Source organism: Pseudochaenichthys georgianus, chromosome 21 (genome assembly GCF_902827115.2).
Source record: "Pseudochaenichthys georgianus chromosome 21, fPseGeo1.2, whole genome shotgun sequence".
Lineage (NCBI taxonomy): Eukaryota > Metazoa > Chordata > Actinopteri > Perciformes > Channichthyidae > Pseudochaenichthys > Pseudochaenichthys georgianus.
In genome coordinates, this window is record NC_047523.1 from 28,057,415 (window position 1) to 28,085,106 (window position 27,692).

Genomic DNA, 27,692 nt, shown 5'->3' on the forward strand with positions numbered 1-27,692 from the left:
TTCTCTGTTATTAACAAGGTTGCTAGCAACATGTATTCAAGCAGGTCAATATCCATGACTCTCCCTCTGAGATCATGCTAGTATTATCACTCCCAGATGTGGAGGCAACATGTGGGCCGAGCCGTCGCTCAGCTCTGAAATCGGCCGATACTTCACTGTTAATTTTGCACTCGGCTGTTTCTCTGGACGTAAGATTTATCCTCCCGTCCTGTTGGCTAAAGGTGTTGACAGCTGACTTTCCATCTAATGGCTACTGTAACTGTGTGTAAACTCTATCAATCCTCAGCTTTCGTGGGTCGATACTTTAACATTATGCAGACACTGACGTAATGTACCATGAATCCATAATCACCTCTCAATAACCACATCTGCTCCTGAGAGTCGGCTTTAAAACAACATGTACAAACTAAGGGATTCTCATCAAGTAGGATGAAAGTAAAATAGGATGTTGGAGGTTTGTTTGTTTAACGATGTGAAGGATACTTGTGTTTCATATGGTGCCTGTAATTGAAGTGGAGTGTGATAGTTTCCTTGTTTCCTTGAAATATATGTCATGCGTGTTCGCTCTCACGGAGGGATAAGCTCATCAAGACCTTCCCACTGCTGAGGTGGATGCATTTACTCTTAGCAGATGGAGCCCTGATAGACTTATGGAATATAACATAGCGTGTGTTAGTAAAGCCCAATGTGGGAGCAGCTGGCTATCAAACTCAATGTACAGTAGAAGCCGGTCGATATCGTTATCTCTACTCCTTTGCACAACTATATGCTTAATTTCTATTATTTTTACTTTAATTTATTTTTTTATCATCTACTTGGTTATAAATAAAATGTCATTGCACATTTCCCCTTTTTTCAATTTGATTTATATTCTTATTTCTTGTTGTTTGGCACTTTGAGCTTAAGTTTTGGGGGGGATTTATCTGCCATATCTTTTGTCTGTAATATGTATCAGTGAATGTGTCAACAATGAACTGCAACGTGCCCAGTTTTTTGTTATAAAATAGCCACATTTCCTCCTATGTCTTTGCATACATCAAAAGTAACCGAGTACTTTCTCTGTGTTCTCCAGGTGAAGCCAAAGGTGATCGAGCCGCTGGAATATGAAAATGTGTTGGTGCAGAGGAAGACACAGATCCTCAGTGATGTCCTCCGGGACATGCTACAGTTCCCCCTGGAGGACTTTGAGGTGAGTTTCACACCCGTTTCATTCAGGAAATCTGGCTGTGGGTATCGTTGCAGGGATTATATTGCTGAGGAGTATGATTTTAACGATGGAAGTGAGGTAAAGTTAGTAAGGTAAAGTTAGTAGTCGTTAGTAGTCGTGTTCTGGTCACTGCCAGAGTTAGGGCTTTGATTTCCAGTGTGTCTACTCATGCTGTGAATAGTGGGGCGTTTGTGGTGGAAACTATCGAATAAATAATGGGAGAGAAAGGTCAAAGCCTAATTGCTTATTCTTTAAGTGATTAAAGAGTCATTTTTTAGAAGATGCTCTTTTTATTGTTGCTTCTCTAACATAATTGTTTACCCACCCACTTGCGTGTTTTCTTTGTTTTATGTGTTTGCGTCTTTCCCTTTGGCCCAGGCGTGGCCGGCGCTGTGAGTGCAGGGTGGGGTTGTTCACAGAGGTTTTATTTTTGTTTACATCCTTCCACGTTGTAGCGCGAGAGAGTGGTCAGGGGCCATCTGCTTAATTGGCTCATTCTGTTGCCAATGTTGTGACAAAGCGAGTGTTATCTCCAGCCACATTGTACAGGACGTACGTACGCTCCCCCCACACTTTCCACGGTGAGGATGGAAAATCTAAAATGGAAATCTGGCCCAGTGCTGGTTCTTCAGGAAATGAAACCTGATCGAAATAGTTTTTTACCAACAGCAGCAGTGAGATGTGCAGGAATCAAATCTGAACCCTGCAGCTCTGTCTCATGATCCAGTTGAAATTTTGTTGTATTGTTATTGCTGAATGCTCACATAAGACAGTACAAAGTACAAAGCAGTAATGTTTTTACTGTATACGGAAACACATTTTACAAAACGTTCTAAAGTGCCATGATGGTCATGTGGAAGGAGGAGCTGCATTTTGATTTGAAATGAAAGCCACTGAGGACATAAAGACATTTCTAAAAATCTTCCACCACAGCTGTAGTGGGAGTCAAATGCTCGGAGAGAGTAGACAAAAAGTTTCAAAATGTTCACGCAAAAGGCTTTTCTTTCCAGGAAGACAGAAGGATATGCATCTTATTTGATACCGTCATACTCGGGATCTCTGAAGTGCCCTTGAGTTAATAACCAAACAGCAACACATTGTATGATAATGTTAGTTTCTTAGTTGCTAGTTTATAATGAAAGGAAAATAAACAATATTATTGCACACACTTTATCAGTAACAGTAATTTCCCCTGTGCATATCTTATCTAAAAAACACTTTCTGACCCATATCACCAGAGCTATCTTAATAGTTTAATGTGTAACATGGATTTAAGTTACTGTACTGCTGATAATGGCTGTGTTTGCTTCCGTTTAAAGCTATTGGTTGTTACAGATCATAAAGGTCTGGCAGCTGTGAACTCGGTGAAGGCATGGCAGCCTTGACTTTGTCCACTCTTGTGTCATGCTCCTCCAGCCTGCTGCTATGAACATAACATAGTAGCTTTACACACAAACAGTGCGTTGTCAGGGACTGACAGGTGATTCTGACCAAGAGAATAAAACACCACAGTCACAGTGATTGAACTAAACATCTGTTTTGACCCCCACGGACTCAAGCAAGGTTTCAATCAGCTTCTGTGTCGAGGCCTTTTCAATGTTTGCTGATTTTAGCGAGAGGAGACAGGCAGTGTGGAGTCATGCAGAAAACTCAAATGCATAGAGACAGTAGAAAGTATACATGTGTTACTTGGGGATGAATGAATACCAACACAGGCATAAATAGCTCCTCTGTGTTGTTATTCTTGTGTAAAACTTGTTTTTGGCTGCTCCTCATGGACAGTATTTACAATCAGGTCCTCATCTTATCCCAGCTGGCACGTCATGTGTTAGGTACGGCTTTTGTGTGAGCCAGTATTTATATCATCTCCATCTGGTTTAGATTTGAACAGTTGTTGGCACAAGTCAGTTCTGTTCAGTGCTTTACCCGCAAGGTTTCTGGAGAAATTTGTTGAGGATTACCAGGGGATGGGGCCCTTCCTTCCCTCAGGTGTAAGGCCCATCCCCAGCTTAAATTCCACAAATCAGGATAATGTTATTTTTCCTTTACCTCAGACATTACAGTTTATATGTCTTGAAAGGACAAAGCTGGTAATGTTTTTTTTATATTTTGTTCCCAAAACACCAGTTAAAATGAAAACACCAAAACCCATGTGTCTTGTTCTCTCAACACTTGCCAACTTCCCTACCCTGCATGCGGTGATGCATTTGTACATACATTAATGGTTCCCAGAGGACAAACCATATTGATTTTTGTAATCCCCTGAATTCTCCTTTTGCCTCACTATGTGGTGAATAATAACATTTGTATGACAACAAACCAGCACATGTGACTGATGTGCTGGTCAAAGCTGCTAGCATGAGTGGTGAGTGTTTTTAAATGGTATTACATTTTACTATTAATGTAACATACGTAGTTTTTAGCAAACATTTCTCAAACTGTAGTTATATGTGTATTTATTGGGACTACATTCAGCCACAGACTTGATGCATTAGTATTGATACCCAAGTATTTTCAGCAGCTGGACAGTGTTTGTGAGATTGACTATAAATGAAGGAACACCCAGTGCAACGAGCAGTGGCGGTTCTAGACCAATTTGACTGGGGGGGCCAGGCTGGGGCCAGTTATTTTCTGAGGGGGGGCACAATAAATGCAAGACGAAAAAGATAAAGACAGTATGAAGTAATTGCGCATTAGAACACAATGCAATACAGTTATTGGTATTTGTTTCATTACACATATTTATTTCAGATACTTATAGTTACAGTTTTTTAGGATGAGAGCTACTTTCAAAAAGTCGTGAGCTACTTTTACTCGTCTTTTTTTGTTTTTTTGCAGTGTATATATTTAGCACATTTTAACATTATTATATGCTTACCTTTAACCTGTGTGTGCTGTTAGGGTATGTGGGACCCTTTTTCAGGGTTTACTAAAAGAAAATGTATGTAATTTAATTATTTTAACCTGCTTCATTTGGGGGTGGACCTCCCATCCTCTAGGGGGGTCCGGGGGCCTGCACCCCCGGGAAATATATATTTTTTAAATGTTGAAGTTAAATGCATCAATTTGGTGCACTTTGAGCACAAAATGAATTTATGGATACAGCTCGTAACACTCATATGAAAGGGAGCTGTATACTTTTCAATAATCCAAACATCTTTAGAAAATGATCACAACCAATAACAAATCATTTAAACTTGTTTATTCTTATCTTATGTTACCTATAGTTAGCATTCTTTCTTTTTATTTATGCATATTTTACTAATCACTCCCCTTTTAAACTGTTGCAAGAACGTTGATACGTCGATATTCATTGTGGGGGGAGGAGGGGTGTTAGATAGATATAGAGTTGTGGTAAGTAAATAGAGTTTGCTATGATTGAGGTTTTTTTTATGCATAGGGTCGATTCTTTTAATTACATTCCCTTTTGTGTGTGTGTGTATTTTTTACATTTTGGATTTGCTTGGCGAGCTACTTATTGAGGGCTACCGGTAGCTCGCAATCGACATGTTGGAGACCCCTGCTCTAATGGGTCCGACTAGAATGACAAATAGCATTAGTTACGCCTATTCCGTCAGCCAAGAAATCGCTTAATCATAAACTTTTTTTTTTTTTCATTTTCAGGGGGGCCACAGGGGGGTCCAAAGTCAGTGTTAGGGGGGCACTGCCCCCCCACCTAGAACCGCCCCTGTCAACGAGTAGCTCATGTTGTCTTCATTTTTTGTTTTTTACATCGGGGGTTTATGGTACATAGAAATATGATTTTATTTTTGGAAAAGCTATTGTTGATTTTGTTTATTAATGGGATTTGTTGATAATAAGAATCGACTACAACAATGTGGTAATTTAGGGTTTATTTCACCAGATAATCCCTCTGTTCTCCCAGTTGACCTGTAGCCCGATTAAATGCTTCCTTTGCCAACTTCCTGGCTCCCTCTTACCTCCATGCCTGTTTATTTCTGCTGCTTGGATTGTAAAGATTATCATCTCCCCTGCAGGAAACCTGGCTAGGCTAGAGGAAAGGGAGACGTCAGGTTTACACTAACAAGTTCGGTGTGGAATTTGTCGTAGTTGACACGACCAGCGCTAAGTCAAATACAAGGTCATTCGGAGGAAATACAAGATAGGGAGAGTGACACAACACTGAAATATTAGCATTTGAGTGTCATTATAGATGAATATGCTGATTATTATCTTGAGTAATCTTCATAAATTATGTGATCTTTAAAATGTCAGAGAATGGTGAAAAATGTGCATTACAGTCCAAAGCCCAAAATCAATTAGTTTGCCATCGTCTAAACAAAGAAAAGAGAGGCAGCAACAAACCCTCACCGTAAAGAAGCTCAAACAAGGTTTGGTGTTTTTTACTCCAGTAAAATCTCTAAGAGATATACGTATACTAATGTGAAAAATATTAGGTAAAAACTCACCGTAGTGTGTTAATAATGCTTAAAATTACTTAAACTATGAGGTCTTGTGATAGAAGCTAGAAAGTTATAACTATAATATTTTTGATTATTCTTAAAAGAAAATGTATATCTCATCAACTTGATTTTCACAAGGGATCAATGGATTGAATTTATACTTTAAAGGTTTGGGATTATAAACACATTTGACTGATTTACACATGTGGCAGAAACTTGACTAATGTGTTTTTCTTTAATTGCGACACACTCACACACACTACTATGTGGTCAAAGTACTTTCATTTGATTAAGTGTGTAGTAATTTGGACAGTAACCTTATGATATGGAATACTTCTACTCAAAGTGCTTCTCATTTCCATATAAATGTGTGGGGAAAAGATAATGGGGGTATTGTCTACATCCCTCTCATCACAGAAAACACAGTTGACCGGCATTTGACTCGCACAAAGCCACAAACCCTTTTAACTCAGTCAGCTGAACGCTTCACTTAATGGTTGTATTCATATTTCACTCTTGCTTACAGGGATTATGTGTGGTCAAATGCACTTTATTTTTAAATTAATCCTCCTGCTATGACCTCATGGTGATGATGTTGCACAAAGCGGTATTTTACTCAGTTTCACACTTGGCTAAAACTGGCCTTGTGGTTACACTGAGAGGGAGATTTACAGCTGAGATTTACTCAAGTTTGATTCGTTTGTTAGTCTTGGTTTGAGGCTCTAACTTATTTGTCTTGTTCTTGTTGCCCCTTGTTTGATGATGCCCCCTTATTATTTTTGGAGGCACCTGTAAGTTGACATCCACCTGGATCCATCTTTAATTATTTGTGTATACATTCACATTATCATTTTAACATTTGGCTTCTCTATGTTGTCTGTTTTCCCCATTAATTGTGGGGTTTCTTGGGAGTTTTTCCTTGTATGTTGCAAGGGTCTAAAGACCGAGGGTGTCGTATGTACACACTGTAAAGCCCCCTTAGAAAAATGTGTAATTTGTGATATTAATATGAAAAAAACAAGATGGATGTCTTGATTGTTTCTGCTGTTTGACTACAGTGCACTGTGGATCTGTTGGTCATTAGTAAGAGGCTTGAATAAAGCATTAGCAGTGCTGAGATGCTGATTGGTGTTGCTGTACAACAGTGGCAGAGAGCCAGACTCAGGGTGTGTCTGTGGCTCCTGGAGCTGAACAGTATGGACCAGCATCCTGCCTCCCTCACACACTGCCCCTTTGAACACTGAGAAAGCCATTTTTCAATCATAAAATAATATTTAAAAGAACACCCAGATCAAATGTGTCCAGCTGAGACCATAAACTGTGATACTTGGTGTCCAGCTTGAGCAATGTCTTCCACATTTCGCTTTCATTCTTACAGTCATAGTTGTTGTAATTCCCCTGCTCGGTCTCTCTTATTGAAAGAAAACATTGTTTTGTTTTGCAGATTTCAATTTTGAGGCGCCAAGGGAGAACCCTCTACCCTACGCTGCCGGAAAATGCAGAGCGGGAGGCCCAGAGTGTGTTCGTCCAGGAGGTAAGCTGATTTAAAGGCCCTAAAAACACATTTACTTAATCAACTGCTTAGTGTGACTAATGGGGTCATATGTAAACAGAACCTTTGCCTGCCAGTTTTGTTATTTCACGTTAGAGAAGTCTGTGTTTTAGTTTTTGTCCTGGAAGAGCTCAGAGGGAAGAAAGTGAACCAATCTGGACCTGGGGTAAAAAAAAAAATGTTGAACAGTTTGGAAATGTTCACTGTTAAGTCTGTATAATCTTGATGATTATGCCATACACTTTGGCGTGTGTATTAACACAAATAAAAAAACACAAAGCATACATAAAAAGATTCACAAAATAATGATATATTGTGTATAACAAGACAATTGAGTAAAAAATACTTCGTGCACTACAACTGAATAAGAAAGTATAGAAAATGTTTTCTTTTAAATACAGAGCATTAAAAAACTGGTATCAATAGGTGGAAAATCTATAAGAAATACATTAGGTAGTGGTTAGGAAAGTATATCACTCTCACGTAAACAACACAGACACACCGCTAACGAATCGTGACACTAATGTGACAGATCACCCAATTTGTTACCTAACATTAGCAGCAATGTACTGGACATCACAGCTAATAAGGAAACCTCTTTATCAAGGTTCAAGGCTTTTATTGGTCATACGAACGATCATAGCTACAGTGTAGTTATGACGATGAAAATCTTAGCTCACAGGCTCCTCCAACATATTTCAGCTAAACAAAGCATTCATTTAACTTTAAGTGTTCTGTAAATGGTATCTTAATTCATTGCAGATCATTGCAGGAGGTACTGTAACCAGACTATTACTGTGTTTCCTCAGTTATATCTAGCAGGGAGGTAGGAATGATAAGTGTAATTCATTTCTACAGTCCTAAGGTTTATCATCACTTCTGGTTATTGTCTGTCAGTGTTGGTTTATAATATAGAACATTACTATTAAACAAAGGTTCTTAAAAACACACATTGACTCTTCTCTGCATGTTGGGTAACTTCATTGCAGTTGGACTGAAACAATGTTAATTCCAGCTAAAATGATAAATCATGTCTACAAAACGGGAAATGTTTCTTCCTTTAAACATCACACTAGTTTAACATCCGGCCATGAACACTGCTTCTTTTCATGCCAGACACCAACTGGCAATTCACCTTCCAGGTTAGGGGTCAGGGTTTAGGCAGCATTGTCTGATGTCATAAAGATACTAAAGCTCCCGGACAAGTGTTGTGTGACATCACCTTGACAGCTGTGGATCAGCCCAGCAGGAGCCTCTCTGTTTACGATCGCTGTCCTGATCAGGTTGCACTTGGTCTCCCTGTCAGGGTATTTCTTGTAAATGGCACTCATTTCTGCAGAACAGATACCAGAGAGCTGCTCCCATCACTGACTAACAATCAACAGATGTTTTCCAAGTAAAGGGAGATAGCGATACACTCCCTCCCAGTTTGCACTAATGGATGGTTTGACAGAGCGTGACCACTGATAGTACACTCCTTAAGAATTCACTGCATAAAGGCTTTAACTGTTGATCAAAACAACCAATGTATTTTGAGTGTGCCTTCTTGGGATTCATAAAAACCACTGTAGGAAAATACTTTATACATTCTTTTTAAAGGCTTATTTGTCATATTCACATTAGCTACATCATGGTTTTGGTAATGAAAGTCTTCAGTCTTAAGCTCTTGCAACACACAATATATTTGACATAAAGGTCAAATACATAAAATAGTGCATTAAAAAAATGCAATAGTCGAATGGTTTAAGGAAGGGTTATTTGTCTGCCTACTGCTTTTTGTGGATCCAGAAGAAGCTGTGCAAAATCGTGAACATTTCCCTTCAAGTTTGAAAATAAATGATTAGCCGCTTTTAGCTTAGCACAACAGAGCATTTGACAGAGCTCTCTGCGGTTGAGCTGCATTGTGGGTTATGTCTTTCAGAGACATAAAGACATAAAGATACATATTTTGATCTTTTGCATAATTTCATCATGCAGGGTCGTTTTTTAAGTCAGTATGCTTCAACCAAAGTGCAGGTCAGATGGTGGTCTAAATAGTCTAATCCTCACACAACACAAAGTAGTTATTTTGGTCCTGACGTCTTAACAAAACCCTGATGTACAACTCTCCTGTGTATTTTACAGTATGTCATAATGGTCTGTAATGTATTTCCATTGTCTCCTCAGTGCATCAAGACCTACAAATCTGACTGGCATGCTGTCAACTACAAGTATGAGGACTTTTCTGGAGACTTTCGTCAGCTTCCAAAGTAAGTCTGTGTTTGAAGAACCTCTGCATTTCTGTACAATATATTCAAGGAGATCGTTTTGTAGTGTGCCGAGGTATTCTTATGATGGCCAAGTAAGAGCAGCTTCTGTATATAATGTATGCATGCCAGAGGTTTTTAAATAAAAGACAAAGTCACGCATGTTTTTGTGTTTCATGTCACCTCGACAAACTGTCACCTTTTTGTTTCCTACTTTTGACAAAATGTTGTTGTGACCTAATTACAGGGAAACGCAGCGTGCAAATAATTCTTATTTCCCCACAACAAAAGAGCGTTTCCTTTTTAATGATGCACTGGATAATTCCCGGCTACAGACAGTGTGGAAACCACCCTCATTGTCTTTAGATTGTGTCATCAGCTTCAGCCTCTTCCCTGAAGAATATCTGTTGTGCTGCCAATGTGTTGGAATATGAGTTGACAATGACCTTATGATCTCGACACTGTCACTGCCGCCAAATGTCCTGTCACTGTAACAAACAATACCTGGATCGCCTGTTAAAAACCCCACAATATTTTTAATGTTATTCTTACCTTTGGCACATTTTCATCTTCCATCAAGCATTAGACACCTTAGCGTATTTCCATTTTAACACTCCTGGAACTTGCTTTTGCGTCTATGCAGCCTTTTTTTTTACACTCACAAATATACAAATGTACTTAATCAAAGGAAACTACAAAATAATGAGAATCAATTAGTCACACAACTTCAGATCACATTTGCTGGACAGATTGAACTGAAAATAAAGCAAGCAAGCAAAACCGCCATGCATATCCAAGTACTGCCAAGTAAATGTGTCTTTTGAGAAGACCGTCTCTTTCCAACGTGGTAAATTAAGAGCATATGTTCAGGGTGTCAAGTAACTAACTGACTAACTAACTAACTAACTAACTAACCCAAGTGCAGTAGCATAGAGTGCAGTTACTTTACCCGTACATACAGTTGTAATCTATTATATTTCTTGACACTGTAGCTTCTGATTGTGTTAATAAATACTATACGTGCCTGTTCATAATAATTCTTTATTTTACAGCAAAGTGTCCAGGGCTGACAAACTGGCTGTCCATGTCTTTGAGGTAGATGAAGATGTCGACAAAGATGAGGTGAGGCTGAGTTTATTTCTTTACAATGTCTAGATTTGTCGACCTTGAATTCCCCCAAAAATTCGACCTACAGCAGAGAGAGCTGATATACGTGTATTTGCTCTCACATCTCTTAATTAGAAACCCGGCCCAAAGGAAACGCAGCACGTCGCTAAATACGTCTAATTCCAGTAGTCAGTTTTGCCTTTCCTGTTCTCATTACAGCTGTTAAAGAAATAAGAGGCATATTTGGGTCTAATTCTGAATTTAATGGGAGGAATTAAGTATAATCAGTCTTAAATACTTTTGCTGATTCACCATTCTCGAAATAGCTTTATTTAACACAGTTTAATTATTTCTCAAGCCTCATTTGGATCTTCTCACCCTCTTGTAGTTCATGTATGATGGAGTGGGTGTTTGGTTATTCATACCTGTTAAATGAGTGTAGATTTCCTGAATTGAGTCTTCAAAGGTGATACAAAAGCTGTGGCTGAAATGTTATCTAACTATAAAGATCCTTCACAAGATGTATGATGATTATCCTGACCCTCTCTCCTCACATAAAATGTCAAACTGCTCCTCCTATAGGCAACACAGTGTGCTCCAACCCCGGCTGAAATACTCTGTTTACACACAGGGGTTTATGGGTTTTATAAAAAAGTATGCTACGAAGTTTACTTTTTCTTCTAAACTGCGTGTTTGCTTAATGCAGCTGGGATTAAGGAAGGCTGGGCATGGTTTGGCAAATCCTGACCTGGCACAGGTCAGGATTTGTCCTGCTCAGCTTCACAGTCAGCTTCACCTCTGACAGGACCTGACAAGATCAAATCACTCCTCATTCCCTCAAGCCCTCTCTCTGGCCTCTACTCCTTCCAACAGGATTTATAAACTGGGAATTAGCTTGAAAAAACGTTTAAATAAATACATCCTCATACATTTAAATACATCCTCTAAGATAATTGTTCTTTGTGGTGGTGCTTGGACCACATGCAACATTGGTTGTGAGATTTTGTTCATCTTCTCTTTGTCTGACTTGAGTTTAGTTTTCTTTTTTAGATGTTTCTAGTTTTCTGGAGTTCATAGAGAAAGAAACAGTGATTCTGTCTAGACATTTACCAGGAGAAGCAGGACCAAAACCTTCCCAGCTGCTTTTTAAATCACTCCACAAGGCACATGAAAATATTAGAATTCCTCCCAGCACTTTTAAATCCCATTTTACTTTAGTAGACTGAGAAAAAGAAGAAGAAGAAGAAAAAGAAGAAGAAGAAAAAGAAGTAGTGCTCGACCAGGATATAGACATCTTGAAATTCAATCTTCTCTGTGTGTGAAATTCTCAGGAATACGGTTTTCTCACTGTCTTCTCTTAAAGCCAGGGAGTGTTACTGTAGATGGCAGGGCTGATCCAAACCAGGACCGGGCTTCTTCCTTCATTACCCTCCTAATTGGTTTATTTTTACAGATCACGATAGCCGGTGGATCTTAGAAACTTTGTTATTTTGTGTGATCTCATGCTCCCCTCCTTTGAGTGTGAGATGATTTGTTCCTTGTGTCATAGATCTGCTGTGAAGACAGAGATATTTATTTAGTTTAACAGTCGTAGTTTGTTTAATGTGCGTCTGCCTGCTTGTTTGCACTGAGATACAGCTTGTTCTGCTCTCTGTCATCTCAAACCACAACATCAAGGGGTTTTCTCCAAAATGAGGCGAGGCTTTGGCAGCGTGTGTTAAAAGCATGTTCAATCTGATGTCAATATGAGGATCCACTGAAAAAACATCTGTAATAACTCACATTCTGCTTCAAGCAAAACCATAATTTGTATATGAATGTGCTTTCTCTGCTTTTTGGTAATTTATTGGAAACATGTGACTAGTTCGTGTTGATAAAAGTATTAAGACTTGTTCTAAAATAGAAAAAATACATGTGTACATTTGTGGACAGGACCAAATATGGTAAGCAAGTTTCAATGATACACTACATGGCTTTTTTCCCTTGCAGTATGAGTGTGTATTTCATTGTCTTGTGTCTTTGTCCCCTGCAGGATACGGCCTCCCTAGGATCCCAGAAAGGCGGGTTTTCCAAACATGGCTGGCTGTACAAAGGAAACATGAACAGTGCCATCAGCGTCACCATGAGGGTGAGACACAGGATTTTCAATTTAAACCATTAGTCAATTAGTTGAATATTTTATCTAAGGAATATTAAATGGAATCTTAAAATGTGTGGATTTGGTTTTCTTTGTGTTATATTATGACAAACAAAATAGCTTTGGATTTTGGCGATTTATAGATGTCTCATTTGTGATGGTAAGATGTGATGAGAAGTTCTGACATTTTATATACAAGACAATTCCAGAAATAATTGACACATTTATCTATAATAAAAATAAGCTGCAGCAACAACAAATTGTAGTGCACTCGAGCCGGTTTCTGAACTTACCTACCCCACCTTTAATTGGAAAAAGTGTATGTGTTTTATGTGTATTTAAATTAATAAAAATAAAAATGGGACACGTATGTTAACATTGATGTGTTTGCATGTGAAAGTTATCTTAACTTAAATATCACCCATTATCATCATTACTAATTATACATAAAAAGTTATATTATTTTATTTTAGTTATAATTTCCACAACATGTTTTCCCTAAATCCATTTTGTTTATATATTTCACAGTCACAATTTTGCTTCAAACGCTTTTATTATCAGTACAGCATGCAATACCCCCTACCCCTAAATCCATCAATACTTGTTGCCTTTTTACAGGAAGGCTTATTATTCCTGGCAGTTTACACTTATACTATATAATACATAGAGAGTAGGAGACTTGAGATTGTTTTGACCAAAACATTGCTTTTTTTTTCTCCAATAAATGGTATTTCCTCTTTCTGTTCCAGTCATTCAAGAGGAGGTATTTCCATCTTACTCAGCTCGGGGACGGCTCTTATAATTTAAACTTCTACAAAGATGAGAAGATCTCCAAAGAGCCCAAAGGAACCATCTTCTTGGACTCCTGTATGGGTGTGGTTCAGGTACGCTCTGAAATATTTCTCTGTGGCACAAAGGAAGTACAGTTTTAACTGTAGTTCAACTGGATGACCTACTTCACCAAACGGGATATCCTGTGGCCTGGTCCCTCATGAATATTAAAACACCATTTGCAGGAAATAAACTGAAATACGGATATACCAACTTCCTCTTCACAATTCTTCTCTCTATGAACATATTTTCCGACTTGTAGTGTAACATGTAAACTATAAAAGGTAAACGTTTAACAAACATTTCTCTGCTGCTGCTGTTGTTCACTTCCCTGAAACCGGAGCTCTCCTTCCCAAGGATATTCTTTACTGCTGACTCTCACATTGTAAAATAAGGTGAATGCTGATGTCTCACTTCCATGCACTTTCCATCGGCCCCTCAATCGATTCCATGTGCAGATATCTCAGTGCAGGCCAAGACTCACTGGGTGCATTATCACCTGTCTATCAGCCCAATAGATGGAGAGCAGCTGATCGTACTGAAGAGGCACTCAGCTGGCATCTATCAGATATTATTTGAGTGTATTTCCAGGACTGTCTGATTCCTATCAGTGGATGGAAATAGCTATCAAGCCAATGTCTACAAGGAGGAGAGATTTACGCTAAATGTTTGAATGCTTTTTCTATATTTTCTGGAAGCACCTCCTGATTTAATCGGGCTAGGCTGGAAACATTAGAGGATTACATTGCCACTTTTCTGTACCATTATATACATTTTTAAGAAAAGGCCAGAAAATACAGAACATTTTTGTATGTCTTTATGTTATCACAAAAAACATTACTTTAAACACAATACGAATAATATTAGATGTATTGCAACAAAATAAATTGGTTGTACTCTGCTAATGAAAACTAGAAATAAAGTTGATAATCATATACAAAAAGGAAATGTGTTCAGAAAGGGTGTACACGACATGTACGGTAGACTCAAAAATCTACAAAGGCACATATCATAAAAAAACAAACCTGTGGATTATGTGTCGTGGTTTTAAGTCAAATGAAGTAGATGCTTAAAGTATGTTGTGATTCACTTGCTTATACGCTGATACAGACCTGTACTGTATTCAATAAACCAGTCTGTTGGGGATTCATTCTCTGCAGTGATTTAGCAGCATTCCCTGCACAGCCTCCTGTGTAACACATACAGTTGATGAGTTTTCTGCTCTGTTAAAGTCACAAACATCATGCAACTTGTACTCGACCAGCAGTGACTGTGGAGATGCAGATGTTAAACTCTGCAGCTGTAATGGCCTGTGCAGTGACGTCATACTGAGCCTGAAGCTGCTCCTGCCCTTTGTAAAGATGCCAACACATGCTCAAACGCACAAAGCATTTCCCACATAGTAATGAGGTCTCGGAGGGCAGTCCCTGTAGGTTAACAAGGAGCGAAACGCCCTTAAAACGTCAACGTTGAGGATTTCAACTTTCATTTTTCCTATTTTTTCTTTCCTTGGAACACAGATGCTAATAATATCATAGGAAAATGACTTCCGTTTTGTTGTCCACTCATTTCCCCCAGGATGTGTGCAGCTGTTTTGTCTAGGAAACAGAGACCAGTCCTCCTACCTATCAGACTGTTTATCAAGAGTCCAGTTTGATTCCCCCTCTCCATGTAGACTCGGCCTGTCTGCCTCCCTATCACTCCCCCTCTGTTCAGCCTGCTACAGTGATAACCAAAGCATAACAATCCACGGAGTGCTCACAGTAATGAGCTGACTTCTATGGTCAGCTAAAGATCTACTGAATTCATTTTTTGATAAAACGCACTATCATGGACACACTGTAGCTGAATCAGCAGTTATAGGTAACAAATGGGACATAAACGCCTGAATGGGCCGGTGACATCATTGAGGTCATAGTCCCGGTGCAGATCCAGCTCGTTTTCTCTGCTGTGGTCCTGGCAGAGAGGGATGTTTTGTTAAGCAGATGGAAATAATCTGTTCCTCCCTCACTCACATTGTCCATGAGCTTTTTGTGGCAGTTCAATTAAAACTGTAGATAGCCTCCCACTTCTTTTCAAAACAGTGACTCACATTTTATAAATGTTTGGAGCTAAATGGTCTCAGTATAGTGTTTTTGTTTTGCAGGCTCAAACTGCATTATACAAGGAAGTATGAGGGTAGAATTAAAATGAAACAGGCTATGATTTAGATCGTAAACGTTAGATTGTACTGCCTTCTGATGAGCCGACAGTTGTTAGATGTTGGCTTTGGATAGTAAGACTGCAATATCCACATTTGGATATTTGATTTTTTTTTGATGTAGCCAGGCAGAGGGCATTACGTTTTTGGCTTATCCACCCTTGCTTGTGAATGCGATATCTCAGGAACGCGTTGAGGGAATTTCCTCACAAAGGTCCATTTCAAAGGTCAATGTAACTTTACATCATGTTTTTGGCCATAACTCAATCATTCATAGGCTCATTATAAGAAAATCGCACAATTGTCTAGGATCAAAGATGAAGTGATGACATTTCCAGTTGGACAGACATGGCTATAAACGGCACTTTGGATCGTTGGTGGCGGCATATAACTTTGGGGTGGTTATTGTAGTTATTATAGTTTAGTTTAAACTCAACAAAGTAAATCAATTATTACAAATCAGGTACTTCTATATGGCAAACATGAATGCTGATACCTTTACGGCATAAAAAAGTTGAATTATGTTGTATCTTTCAAGTTTAACTGTTTTATTTACATTTTTCTTAACACCCCCTTTTTCTCTTCTTGCTGTGGCTGCAGAACACCAAGGTTCGACGGTTTGCTTTCGAGCTGAAGATGCAGGATAAGAGCACCTACCTGCTGGCCTCGGAAAGCGAGGCAGAGATGGAGGACTGGATCAACCTGCTCAACAAGATCCTGCACAGCAGCTTTGAGATCGCCATGGCGGAGAAGAGGAATGGAGACATTCATGATGGTGTGTTTGTCCGTCGGTTCATATTTTTACAGTGTCTGAAAGAACCCAAATATAAAATGGAATATCATTTTTTGTTAGTCAAAATATTATCCAGTTCATGATAAGGAATATTATGTTTTTTCAAAGTCTTGCAAAAATCTCTGAGGTTTAATTATGAAATCGTTTTTTTGCAGACTAAAATATGTCTAACATAAGCAGTCTGTGTGCTGACGCTAGCAGAATGATGAGAACAATATAAGAGTTTTGCTTCTTTAAGTTTTTGGTCATAGTTTAGACAACTTTATCACTGCGGTACTTTTAATTTGAAATGTGAAGGCTTCAGTGATAATGAATTGCTTAGTCAATCAACCAAAAATGTTAACTAAAACTATTTTGACAATTAATTAATTTCTTTGAGTACATTTTTAAGAAAATAAAGTCCAGTTCATACTTCTTGAAATTGGCTGGTTTCCTGAATCTTCTGATGGTAAACTGAATATATTTGAGTTTTGTATTGCTTGTTGGAAAAAACACGACATTTATATGTCAGCATGTCAACATGGGCTTTGGTAAAATGTGATGGACATCTTCCAAATATGTGTTATATACAATACATTAATTAAGAAAAATAGGATAATCCATAATGAAAATAACCATGTTTCAGACCTAAAAATGTGATAACTTTACTAATGCTGTTTAATTTGAGTTGTTACAGTGTTCCTATATTGTACACAAAGCTTCTAAAACGCAATTACCCTCAGTTATTATATCCTAAATAATAATCATAGATATTGAGAATCCATTAAACGCATTCATCACTATCAGTATATTTATTCTGGGATACTGTACCTGAGGATCATTCTCATCAACATCCACTCACTTCTCGCGGCTCACTTCTCCTCTACCTCTCCCTGCCCTGCAGTGATGTGATACCAGACCACCCAGACTTTTACTCACCTCCTGTCTCATAGGAGGCTTAGCCGTGGAGGAAAAAGGCTGAATGCTTTTGAACAAAACGGCCCACTAATCTTCCCTAACTCCTGAGCTTTTATTAATCACACTGCGCATCAGAGAAAACACAATTCTTCTTGAGGAGATCTCTGAGCTTTCATAAATGTACCTTTGAGACCTGCTGTATCTCCATCTCAATCCTACTGATTCATGTGCAGCTGAATTACTGTTTACTGAACTTTCCCGTCAGAAAGTGATTAAGCAGGTTTTAAAAACACAAGGAGGTTTTGTTTATGCTTTGCAAAATTTCGCCTGCATCAAATGGTGTCTTATTTTTTCCTCTAGATGATGATCTTGGAAAGTCCGACAGCTCCTCTGGCAGCATGGACAGCTTTCAGGTAGGTGGTCCTCTCTCAGCTGGTGCTCACACATTCAGTAAAGTGGAGCTGCAGCATGAAATCTCTGGTCCTCATTGAAGGAAGAGGGCCTCTTGCCACAAACATGTGGCTTGGATTTGGATTTAAGTGTCGCTGGTTACACACCTAATTTCTCAGTTGGTCATTTGTTTTTGTAGGTCTGATCTGAAATTAATCACTGTCAGACTTATGGGAAACAAATATACACTTAGGTTTTTATCTCACTGCACGTTGTCTATTTGTGTCATACTCTCAATATCTCTTCAATAGCATATATATATATATATATATATATATATAGCATGTACAACATTTGTTCATAAATTCAGAGACAGTTTCATCCCACAGGCAATAAGACTGTTGAAACAACATCCATAACATTCCTCTTCTACTTAGTCATTATGTATCTATTTATCTAATACATCATTGCATATACTCTTATTTCACAATTTCACTTTTTTTTAAACTATTTTTCTTTTTGTATTTACATTTTAATATTTACTTGCACTATATGTTTCTGTTTATCTGTATTATTGTGTTGCACTGTTGGAGAAGCCTTTGACCTAAGATTTTCATCGACATAACTACTCTGTAGCTATGTTCGTTTGACAAATAAAGAACCTTGAACCTTGAATATAATTTGCTTATTGAAACATAACACTTACACTATACTCTTTATGGAAGAAGAAACTTGGATCCTTACAGGTTGTTTAGCCTATTTACCTCTACTGTAGTGTCTTCTTTAAACATGCATTCAAGGATTCAAGGATTGTATTGTCATGTGTACATAGCTACAGTATAGATATATCAATGAAAATCTTAGGTCACAGACTCCAACAGTGCAACACAATAAAACAGATAACATCGTTAAAATAGTAAATACAAATAAAATGGAATAGAAAGAATATAAACACAAGAGATCCGCTAGTGGACAAAACCAACGCATGCTTTTACTTAATGAGACCTGCATCAAGCATTATGAAACATTTCAAGGATAAAAACATCTGTTTTTCTAAATGATTAACTGACTGATGACTTACAGACTGCAAACGTTTTATTTCAGCTTCTCATGCTGTTACAGTGCTGAGTGGCACGCAATAGTAAAGCCATATGTGCATGGAAACTGGTGGTAAGAGTTTACTGGGAACAGCTTGACAGGTTACAGTGTGCTGCTCTGAAGTGTGTGCCGGGACCACCTGACCCTCACCACTGAGTCTGCCCAGTGTGATCAGCCTGTAAAATATGAAGCCATAATGATAAAACCAACCGACTGGAAATCTCTCAGACGTTGCTTTTGACGTTTCAGACAGTTTGTGGTTTGGATCCATTAAAAAAATACCTTTCTCCTCCTCAGAGTGCAAGAGATATCGAGTCCAGGATGAGGAACGAGACCAGATTGAAGCTGTTCACCCTGGACCCCGACACGCAGGTAAATAAACCTAAAGCACATTTTAGTTCACTTAGTCCTGTGTGGAAATGAGATCCAACCTGACACTTTCTAATTAAATAAAATACCTTCCATTGTGCTGTCTTCAGAAACTAGATTTCTCAGGGATAGAGCCGGATGTGAAGCAGTTTGAGGAGAAGTTTGGAAAGCGTGTGCTGGTGAACTGCAATGACCTCTCATTCAACCTGCAAAGCTGTGTGGCCGAGAACGAGGAGGGACCCACCACCAACGTAAGGCTGATCTCTCTCTGGCCACAATAGGCCCTAAATAACAGAAATAGCATTATCCTGTCATTATTTGAGCCGCGGAAGGACTGTTGTTGGCATAGCAACCAGGCTAGAGGCTCAGTAATGGTTGGCAATCTGTATAAGGGAGCCTGATGTCCTGCTCTCCCTCCTTACAGAAACAGTCTATCAACATGTCAAAACAACACACACACACACACACACACACACACACACACACACCCACACACACACACACACTGTTCAACGACTGTAAGATGACATTTAATTTTATGGAGTTGTATTTTATTTCATTTTTAAATGTATTTTCCTTTATTTCATTTTAGTAAAGTTGTAATATATTTAGAGTTTTACATTTTGTGTAGATGTGAAACTAAACTACGCTGAAAATAACACTTTGCCTGTTGGGTCATTCATTATTTAGTTTGCTGAGTGAAACGTTGCATGTAACAGTTAAGTGATTGTGAAAGTGTATAACATATGCTAGAGTCCTGTTTTACAGCTGTTGGCGCACCTATTAAGTTTTAATTTGAATGCAGTTCCTATGTTCTTTAAGTTATAGTGTGTACGCAGCCTGGTTGACAAAATGCACAAGTTAAAAAAATCAGCATCATCCGTACAATACTCAATTGCTACTCTCTTTCATTTCCAGGTGGAGCCATTTTATGTCACCCTGTCACTGTTTGACATCCAGAACGGCAGGAAGATCTCCTCGGACTTCCACGTGGACTTAAACCATCCGTCTGTACGAGGCATGCTGCCCAGTAACACGAGTCAGTATATGAACGGGGGAGGGGACACCCACCCTGAAGGGCAACGGTTAGTCCATGGGGTGCCAGAGGCAGCGATGCAGTATCCGAGACAGGTACAGAAAATACAGAGAAAAACTTTAAACTTTAAAACATCCATGCTTGTGGCTCTGACACTTTACTGTTCACAGTGACACTTTGGACAAAATGCTTGTCAGCATGCTAACAATGACATACTAACACCCTGATGTTTAACTGGTATAATGTTTACTAACTTTTTTTTGCAAATGAACACTTACCACATCAAATTATTTTTTTTTTGCAGCTATTTAAAACCACTAGGAAAACATCAAATGTAGACCTTATGTACTATACAGGCAAGGAGGGGGTTCACAAAAGTTATAACAAATGATGTTGATGGGGAATTTCTTAGAAACTACAAATGTGAAGTCATTAAGATTCATCTACTGATGTACATACATGTATATTTTATGACAGTCATTCAGCCAATAATTATTAGTTATGTCCTAAGAAACAGAAATTGCCATCTCTAGAATAAACAAAACATCATAATTGCTCTTCCCAACATAAATGTGTCTCCTGTTTTATATTCAAATGTGAAAGTGCACATTATGGAAATTCTAACATTTTCATGGTCTCCACAGGGTGTATTCTCAGTAACGTGCCCCCACCCAGATATCTTCCTGGTGGCTCGCATAGAGAAGGTGCTGCAGGGAGGAATAAACAACTGTGCCGAGCCGTACACCAAGAGTTCAGACTCCACCAAGGTACTGACCCGACCCCGAACTCCCTTCACTGTCCTCAACACGGGGCAGCAAGTCTCCCAGACTCAGCAGATTCCACCATATTATTCCACATTATACACAGATAATCATCCTTGTTTTTAAGTGCTGACCAGTTGCACAAAGACGTCTAACACAAGCATTGACTTTGGCTGAACAAATGTGGTTGTGCCCCCTGAGGGGACCGTGGTGTGGAGTAATGAGATTCAGTTCAGAAAAATGTGCTTTGCGTCTGTGTGGCAGCTGCAGGGCTGAGAGTGTGTCGAAGTGATGAAGCTCAGCTCACACTGTGTTCATGTTTTCCACTAGGTGGCACAGAAGGTCCTGAAAAATGCAAAGCTGGCATGTTGCCGGCTGGGCCAGTACAGGATGCCCTTTGCCTGGGCAGCAAGGTATTTATTCTCTTTTTATTATTAATCATTACGTTTTTTCCATCAGTTTTCAGCAACATGTTCTGTGTACTTTACACCAGAACCACAGCCCATCAAACACACACAGGCACAGTAGTGATTTGAATGCTTAAAACATAAATCAAATATCATAGTATTATAATTAAATACAATTGATACTAGATAGTGAAAAATTAAGCACTGACACTTTATTCTCACTCAAAAAATATATAAATATTTTTGTTATAATTAAACATTATTTAATAATTGTAATCATTGGGGGTTATTTTCAATAACACATTAACCATATGGATAATTAATTGATTTGTTTTTACAGCAGAAATAACACTATTTTTAGCTTCTGAAATGTGAAGATTGGCTGCTTTCTCTGTTTTATATCAGTATACATTTAATTTGTTTTAAATGTCTCATTCGTGCTCTAGGAAAATGGGATGGATGTTTTTTAGTAGTTGACAAACTAAACAATGAATTGGTTAATCAAGCAAATATATAGATTAATAAAATATGGTACTATGATATGATACCTAGTACTTTTTCTTATTCAAACAGTTTACACGAGGGTGTTCAGGACAATAAAAACCTTCCTGACTCTTGTTCTCCCTTCTTGCAGGACTTTGTTCAAAGATGCTTCAGGGACATTGGACAAAAGTGCTCGTTTCTCCCCTCTGTACAGACAGGACGGCAACAAGCTCTCCAATGACGATGTGCTCAAACTGCTGGCTGATTTCAGAAAGTTAGTATTCCTCAAAGGAAACCGTATAAGTAGTCTTACAGATGTTCTGGAAAGGCAAATATGGAACACAAATGTTGTTGGGTTTTAAAAAGTTAGATGTTTGCCCACATCTGTGAATGTGGTGTGTGTGTATATACATACTATTTGAAGATGATAGCAAAGGCTTAACTGGAGTTTATTTTCTCTTCCTCAGGCCAGAGAAAATGGCCAAGCTGCCTGTAATCCTCGGAAACCTTGATGTTACTATTGACAATGTAGCCCCCGACCTGACAAGTAAGGCCTCTGAATGTGTTCCTTGCGGCCAACATGAGAGATGAAAGCTGTTCCTGCTCACAGCAGATCTGTCACGATGTCTGCAGGCTGATTATTTGGTCTCTTCTCCCCCCTGCTTCTGTATATAGATTGTGTTACCTCATCCTACATTCCTGTCAAGCAGTTTGATGTCAGCCAGAAGACCAACATCTTCTTTGAAGTGGAGGAGTTTGTGCCGTGCTTAGCCAAATGTTCTCAGCCTTTCACCATCTACAACAATCACCTCTATGTGTACCCGAGGCACTTGAAGTATGACAGCCAAAAGTCATTTGCAAAGGTAACACAAATCTTTAATTTGTAGGTTAATTGACACAGGAGGAGGATATTTGAGGATTTTGTCCTCCATATGTTGCCTTCCAGTTTTCTGTTAAACAGTCAAATTAAATATTATTACTGGAACGACTTTCCCTTTTTCTTGTCGTCTAAAGTAACAGCACCTCTTCACTAATAGTTTGGCTAACTGTGTCTGTTTTGTCTTTCTTTAGGCTAGAAACGTAGCTGTCTGCATTGAGTTCAGGGACTCAGATGAGGAGGAGGCTGTTTCACTAAAGGTAAACTCAAATCATTCCTGGACGTTTTTCCAAATCCCAAAAAAAGCAAAACTCTCCAGTCATAGGAGCCAACTAACTTTTATTATTATTATTCCACAGTGCATCTATGGCCGACCTGGAGGACCCTTGTTTACCAAAAATGCCTTCGCAGCAGTATTGCATCACCAGCATAACCCTGAGTTCTACGATGAGGTAAGACACACTGCAGTAAATGTATAAAAACAAAAAGTTAAGTCCATATAATCAAATACTGAATGTTTATCTCTTATTCCTTAGTTTAAGATTGAGCTGCCAACCCAGCTCCACGAAAAACACCATCTGCTCTTCACCTTCTACCACGTCAGCTGTGAAAGCAACAACAAGGCCAGCACCAAAAAGAGAGACCTGGTTGAGACTCAAGGTAACACACTGCAACCAAATCTTGAATAATTTTTCATAGCATTGCCAGATCACAAAAATACCTAAAAAATATCTGTGTTTTGTAAATGTTGACTGCCTTGAAACATCAGACTTTGACTTTGCCTTGGTCTCCTCTCTCAGTGGGCTACGCCTGGCTCCCCCTGCTGAAAGATGGCCGGGTGACCATGAATGAGAGTCAGATCCCTGTGGCTGCCAACCTGCCTGCTGGATACCTCGGCTGTCAGGAGGGGGCTAGCAAGGTAGAGAAGTGAAGCAGTGATGGCTTGGCCTCAAAAGTTCATGTGCTGAACTCTTATTTTCATTATTTAGTGCAAAACTGATTTAATAATATGTTTTGGAGATGCCAAGCCAAAAACCAAAACCTCCAATAGGAAAAATCGATGTTTTATTTTGACATGAACTCACTGCAGGATATATTCTGAGTTATTGAAAGAAAGATTTGTCTTTGTGTTACAGCATTCAGGACCTGAGGTCAAATGGGTGGATGGAGGCAAGCCTTTATTTAAGGTTGCCACTCACCTCGTGTCCACTGTCTACACTCAGGTTAGTTCGGTTTTCAACAAACTGTGAGCGTAGTTCCTGTCTGATCTGCATACCTTCTTACTTTGGATGTGGATTCAATTAAACACAGTTTAATGGAATAAACGTATACAGTCTGACCTTCTTTTTTTTCTCATAGGATCAACATTTGCACAATTTCTTTGATCACTGTCAGAGCACTGAAGCTGCACCCCAGGGAGGAGAATTGGTCAAATACCTGAAGGTAAACCAATAAGAATTAAGCCATTCATTTGGTACAAATAGTAACTTAAATGCATGCCAATTGCGATAACGTAAAACATGTTATTTGTTTTTATCAAAAAAAATGTGTAGACCTTGTGTCTTTACTAAAGGCATTATTGCTTTATTTTAGGTAAATTAATTGGTAAGCATTCTGTGTACATGCTTGAAATAGCTTTTTTTGTGCTACACTGTGTGGGCTATGTTTTAAACCACAATCATTAATGTTGACAAAGTCTACTTTTCTATTTTGGCATATGCTGTGTAACTGAGTGCACAAGGATGAATACATGTATGATTGGGAATGAACTCTGAACAGAATGGTATTGATATATCTGTAAGGGAAAGGTCAGAACTGTCTTCTCAATTGTCTGTTGTTGCTAACCGTAGCTCATACTCCCGTAAAACCGCAGACAGTCACACTTGGTTAGAGCTGAACAGCAGAGAGATTAATGTTCTTCTTTATGCTGCGGCTTGCCAACAGTGCATTCTTCTGTACAGTTTGGGAAGAGATTTTTCTCCATTTGCCATGGTAGCTCGGGATTTGTTTCCATCTCATACTCTTATTCCAGTCCTTGGGAATATCAGTTCATTGTTCCCCTGGATAGACATGCAGAGCAACACTTGGTCCAATGCATCTCTTGGGTGCTAATGTAAACACAGCAGAGAACATGAACAATAGCCAGAGGGTCAAACAGCAGGTCAGCCATGTTGATTGGCAGCTCTCCAAATGACTTGGCAGCGCCTATGTTAGTTTCCTGTACACGAGTATGATGCTCCAGTATCTTAACTGCTATGTTAACGGCAACTGAAGCATACGCTGTGGGTAATTAGCAGATTGTTTTTCATCCATGTCCTCTTCCTCCCCTTGTTGCTGTTAGATTTGTTTTTTTTATATATTCTTTTTAGCCTTCTCTGCTCTGTTTTTAAGTGGTGCTAGAAAATTATTTCATTGCTTTCCCACGTATTCACCTCATTATAAATGCACTCAATCTCTGCATAAACATATATCTGCAATGTTTTACCCTCAGAGCCTGCATGCCATGGAGAGCCATGTGATGATTAAGTTCCTACCCACCACCCTGAATCAGCTCTTCAGGGTGCTAACCAGTGCCACCCAGGAGGATGTAGCAGTCAATGTAACCAGGCAAGTTTACCTGGGATAATCCTGTTCTTAACAACATCATAAAAATCAAGTTGTTTTATGTTAATAACAATACACAAGTTGATATATTGCATTTAAATTAATATGATTAAAATGTCAAAAGAAAACTCTGAAGATGGCTGATATTCATGGGAAATTTGATCAATATCAACATTTATTTCCATAAACTATTAATAAGTGATGCCTCCTGCTGTGTCAGCTTCTTTCAGGACCGTATCCTAACACACATTTTGTTTTGCAATTGTTTTGTTTCAGAGTCATGATTCACATTGTAGCCCAGTGCCACGAGGAGGGGTTGGAGCACTACCTGAGGTCATATGTAAAGGTAAAAATCACAAACCATATGTCACATTTCAATGTCTATATGTTAGTGCTTGCACTCAAAGTTCTCTCTGCTTGTGTCACCTACAGTTTGTATTTAAGTCTGAGCCACAAACATCCTCCTCCAACCGATTAGTGCACGAGGAGTTGGCTAAAGCCATGACTGCTATCTTGAAGCCTTCCACTGACTTCCTCACGAGTAACAAACTCCTCAAGGTAACATATTTCTACTTTTTAAAGAGTATATGGTGTGTGATTATAACTGCCATGAATGTCCTCTTTTTTGTTTTCTGATTTATGTTTGTCTGCCTCGCAGTACTCCTGGTATTTCTTTGAAGCCTTAGTGAAGTCCATGGCTCAGTACTTGATAGAGAGCTGTAAAGTGAAGGTAAGTCTGCCACAACATGTGTGTGTTTGACTCAGGGTGTCTGTTTCATAAAGGCTTAGGTTCGTGACTGTGGTTTACAACCTGCCACGTCTTGTGGACAGCCGCAGTACCACAGTCAAAGTATTATGTATCCACAGACTGTTCCACACTACTGTGCAGTTTTATTGGCTGCATTTGTTCGTACCCCATAAGCAACCACATCCCCGTGTCTAACTGCCTCTGGCCTCTTAAGTGGAGGCCTCAGTGGAGACTGGGAGCTTAGGGTTAAAGTACAAGGCTGGGGATATTCTGTACTACAGACAAATCCTGCTAAAGACCAAAGTGTCATTGATTGATTTTGACAAAAAAGAGGTATATGGCACAGAGAGATAATATTTTAAGTGGGCACTTTAGGCCATGAACAGAAAACAATATTTAGCTAATTCTATCTGTTTCAACTTTACTCATTCTAGAGATGTACACATCATAATATAAGTGGGGACTTGGGCCATGCATTAGATATACAAAGTACTTTGAACTTTGTTACTTATCGGCAAACTTAGAAATGTCATTTGTTTATTTGGTCTAGAAACCCTTATTTGCCGTTTAACAGGTTAAAAACTGTTAATTGACTTCTGTTTTCTCCTTGACTCCTTATATAATTTGCTTGTATACAGCCTACAATCATAAACATTTGGCCACCCAAGGTCTACACGAGCAATATATGTTAATTATGAATTGTTGATGTTGGTCTTTTCATTGTAAGTATTACCATACTACTCTTTTAAACTGGGGTGTTTGATGGTATATAATACCTTTTGTACGAACTTGTGTGATGTGTTCTGCAGCTGTCCAGGAATCAGCGCTTCTCAGCAGCCTTCCATCACACTGTGGAGACTCTGGTCAACATGATGATGCCACACATCACTCAGAAATACAAAGACAACCTCGATGCTGCCAGGAACGCTAACCACAGTCTGGCGGTCTTCATCAAGGTCAGGGGCTACAGTAACTGTATCTGGCATGGTTTTAACCGTGTGTTTTAAAATGTACGAGTGTATATTTATTTATTTATTCTTCCCCATCCTCCTGTAGCGCTGTTTCAACCTGATGGACAGAGGCTTTGTGTTCAAGCAGATCAACCACTATTTCAACTGTTTTATGCCTGGAGACCCAAAGGTACACAGTACAAACAGTTACAGATTTTATACTAACACATTTGGAGAAAAGTTTTGTAATATTTCTTGCGAGCGCCCTAATGAAGGATTTCAGGGTGTGCTTCATGCAAGTTTTGGACAAGTTTGTGTTTGAGTGATGTATTAAAGCGGCCTCCCTGGTTTCTGTCTTTTCTGAATGCAGACGCTGTTTGAGTTCAGGTTTGAGTTTCTGCGAGTGGTGTGCAACCACGAGCACTACGTCCCCTTAAACCTGCCCATGCCTTTTGGAAAGGGAAGGATAATGAGATTTCAAGGTGAGGAGATCATCAAATGTACATGATGTTGAAGTACCATGCCTGATGGTAGTGTGCTTAAATGCCAGTTCGCTAACATTGCATTTGTTTGAG

General features: G+C 38.9%; 1 protein-coding gene and 1 long non-coding RNA gene across 10 annotated transcripts in view; one reads left to right on the plus strand and one right to left on the minus strand.

Annotated features, from left to right (window-relative positions):
• The window catches only part of LOC117467085 (dedicator of cytokinesis protein 9), an 80,330-nt gene that overhangs the window by 35,797 nt on the left and 16,841 nt on the right, over positions 1 to 27,692 (plus strand). For all 9 annotated transcript variants that reach the window (XM_034110668.2, XM_034110671.2, XM_071207068.1 and 6 more), the window contains exons 2-30: positions 1,073 to 1,189; positions 7,076 to 7,165; positions 9,350 to 9,432; positions 10,482 to 10,551; positions 12,569 to 12,664; positions 13,423 to 13,557; positions 16,305 to 16,479; positions 17,755 to 17,807; positions 19,180 to 19,254; positions 19,362 to 19,502; positions 20,170 to 20,382; positions 20,932 to 21,054; positions 21,379 to 21,461; positions 22,090 to 22,212; positions 22,406 to 22,485; positions 22,614 to 22,801; positions 23,010 to 23,075; positions 23,175 to 23,267; positions 23,352 to 23,475; positions 23,616 to 23,734; positions 23,952 to 24,038; positions 24,175 to 24,258; positions 25,307 to 25,422; positions 25,696 to 25,765; positions 25,852 to 25,977; positions 26,078 to 26,149; positions 26,977 to 27,123; positions 27,224 to 27,307; positions 27,488 to 27,599. In XM_034110668.2, coding sequence (XP_033966559.1) covers positions 1,073 to 1,189; positions 7,076 to 7,165; positions 9,350 to 9,432; positions 10,482 to 10,551; positions 12,569 to 12,664; positions 13,423 to 13,557; positions 16,305 to 16,479; positions 17,755 to 17,807; positions 19,180 to 19,254; positions 19,362 to 19,502; positions 20,170 to 20,382; positions 20,932 to 21,054; positions 21,379 to 21,461; positions 22,090 to 22,212; positions 22,406 to 22,485; positions 22,614 to 22,801; positions 23,010 to 23,075; positions 23,175 to 23,267; positions 23,352 to 23,475; positions 23,616 to 23,734; positions 23,952 to 24,038; positions 24,175 to 24,258; positions 25,307 to 25,422; positions 25,696 to 25,765; positions 25,852 to 25,977; positions 26,078 to 26,149; positions 26,977 to 27,123; positions 27,224 to 27,307; positions 27,488 to 27,599 — 3,145 coding nt within the window. The remainder of the gene's footprint in view (positions 1 to 1,072; positions 1,190 to 7,075; positions 7,166 to 9,349; positions 9,433 to 10,481; positions 10,552 to 12,568; positions 12,665 to 13,422; positions 13,558 to 16,304; positions 16,480 to 17,754; positions 17,808 to 19,179; positions 19,255 to 19,361; positions 19,503 to 20,169; positions 20,383 to 20,931; positions 21,055 to 21,378; positions 21,462 to 22,089; positions 22,213 to 22,405; positions 22,486 to 22,613; positions 22,802 to 23,009; positions 23,076 to 23,174; positions 23,268 to 23,351; positions 23,476 to 23,615; positions 23,735 to 23,951; positions 24,039 to 24,174; positions 24,259 to 25,306; positions 25,423 to 25,695; positions 25,766 to 25,851; positions 25,978 to 26,077; positions 26,150 to 26,976; positions 27,124 to 27,223; positions 27,308 to 27,487; positions 27,600 to 27,692) is intronic.
• LOC117467086 (uncharacterized) lies at positions 18,878 to 19,428 on the minus strand. Its single transcript, XR_004554333.2, has 3 exons — positions 19,341 to 19,428; positions 19,165 to 19,264; positions 18,878 to 19,058 (listed from the first exon to the last, which is right to left on the minus strand). It is a non-coding gene; the product is annotated as an uncharacterized lncRNA (long non-coding RNA).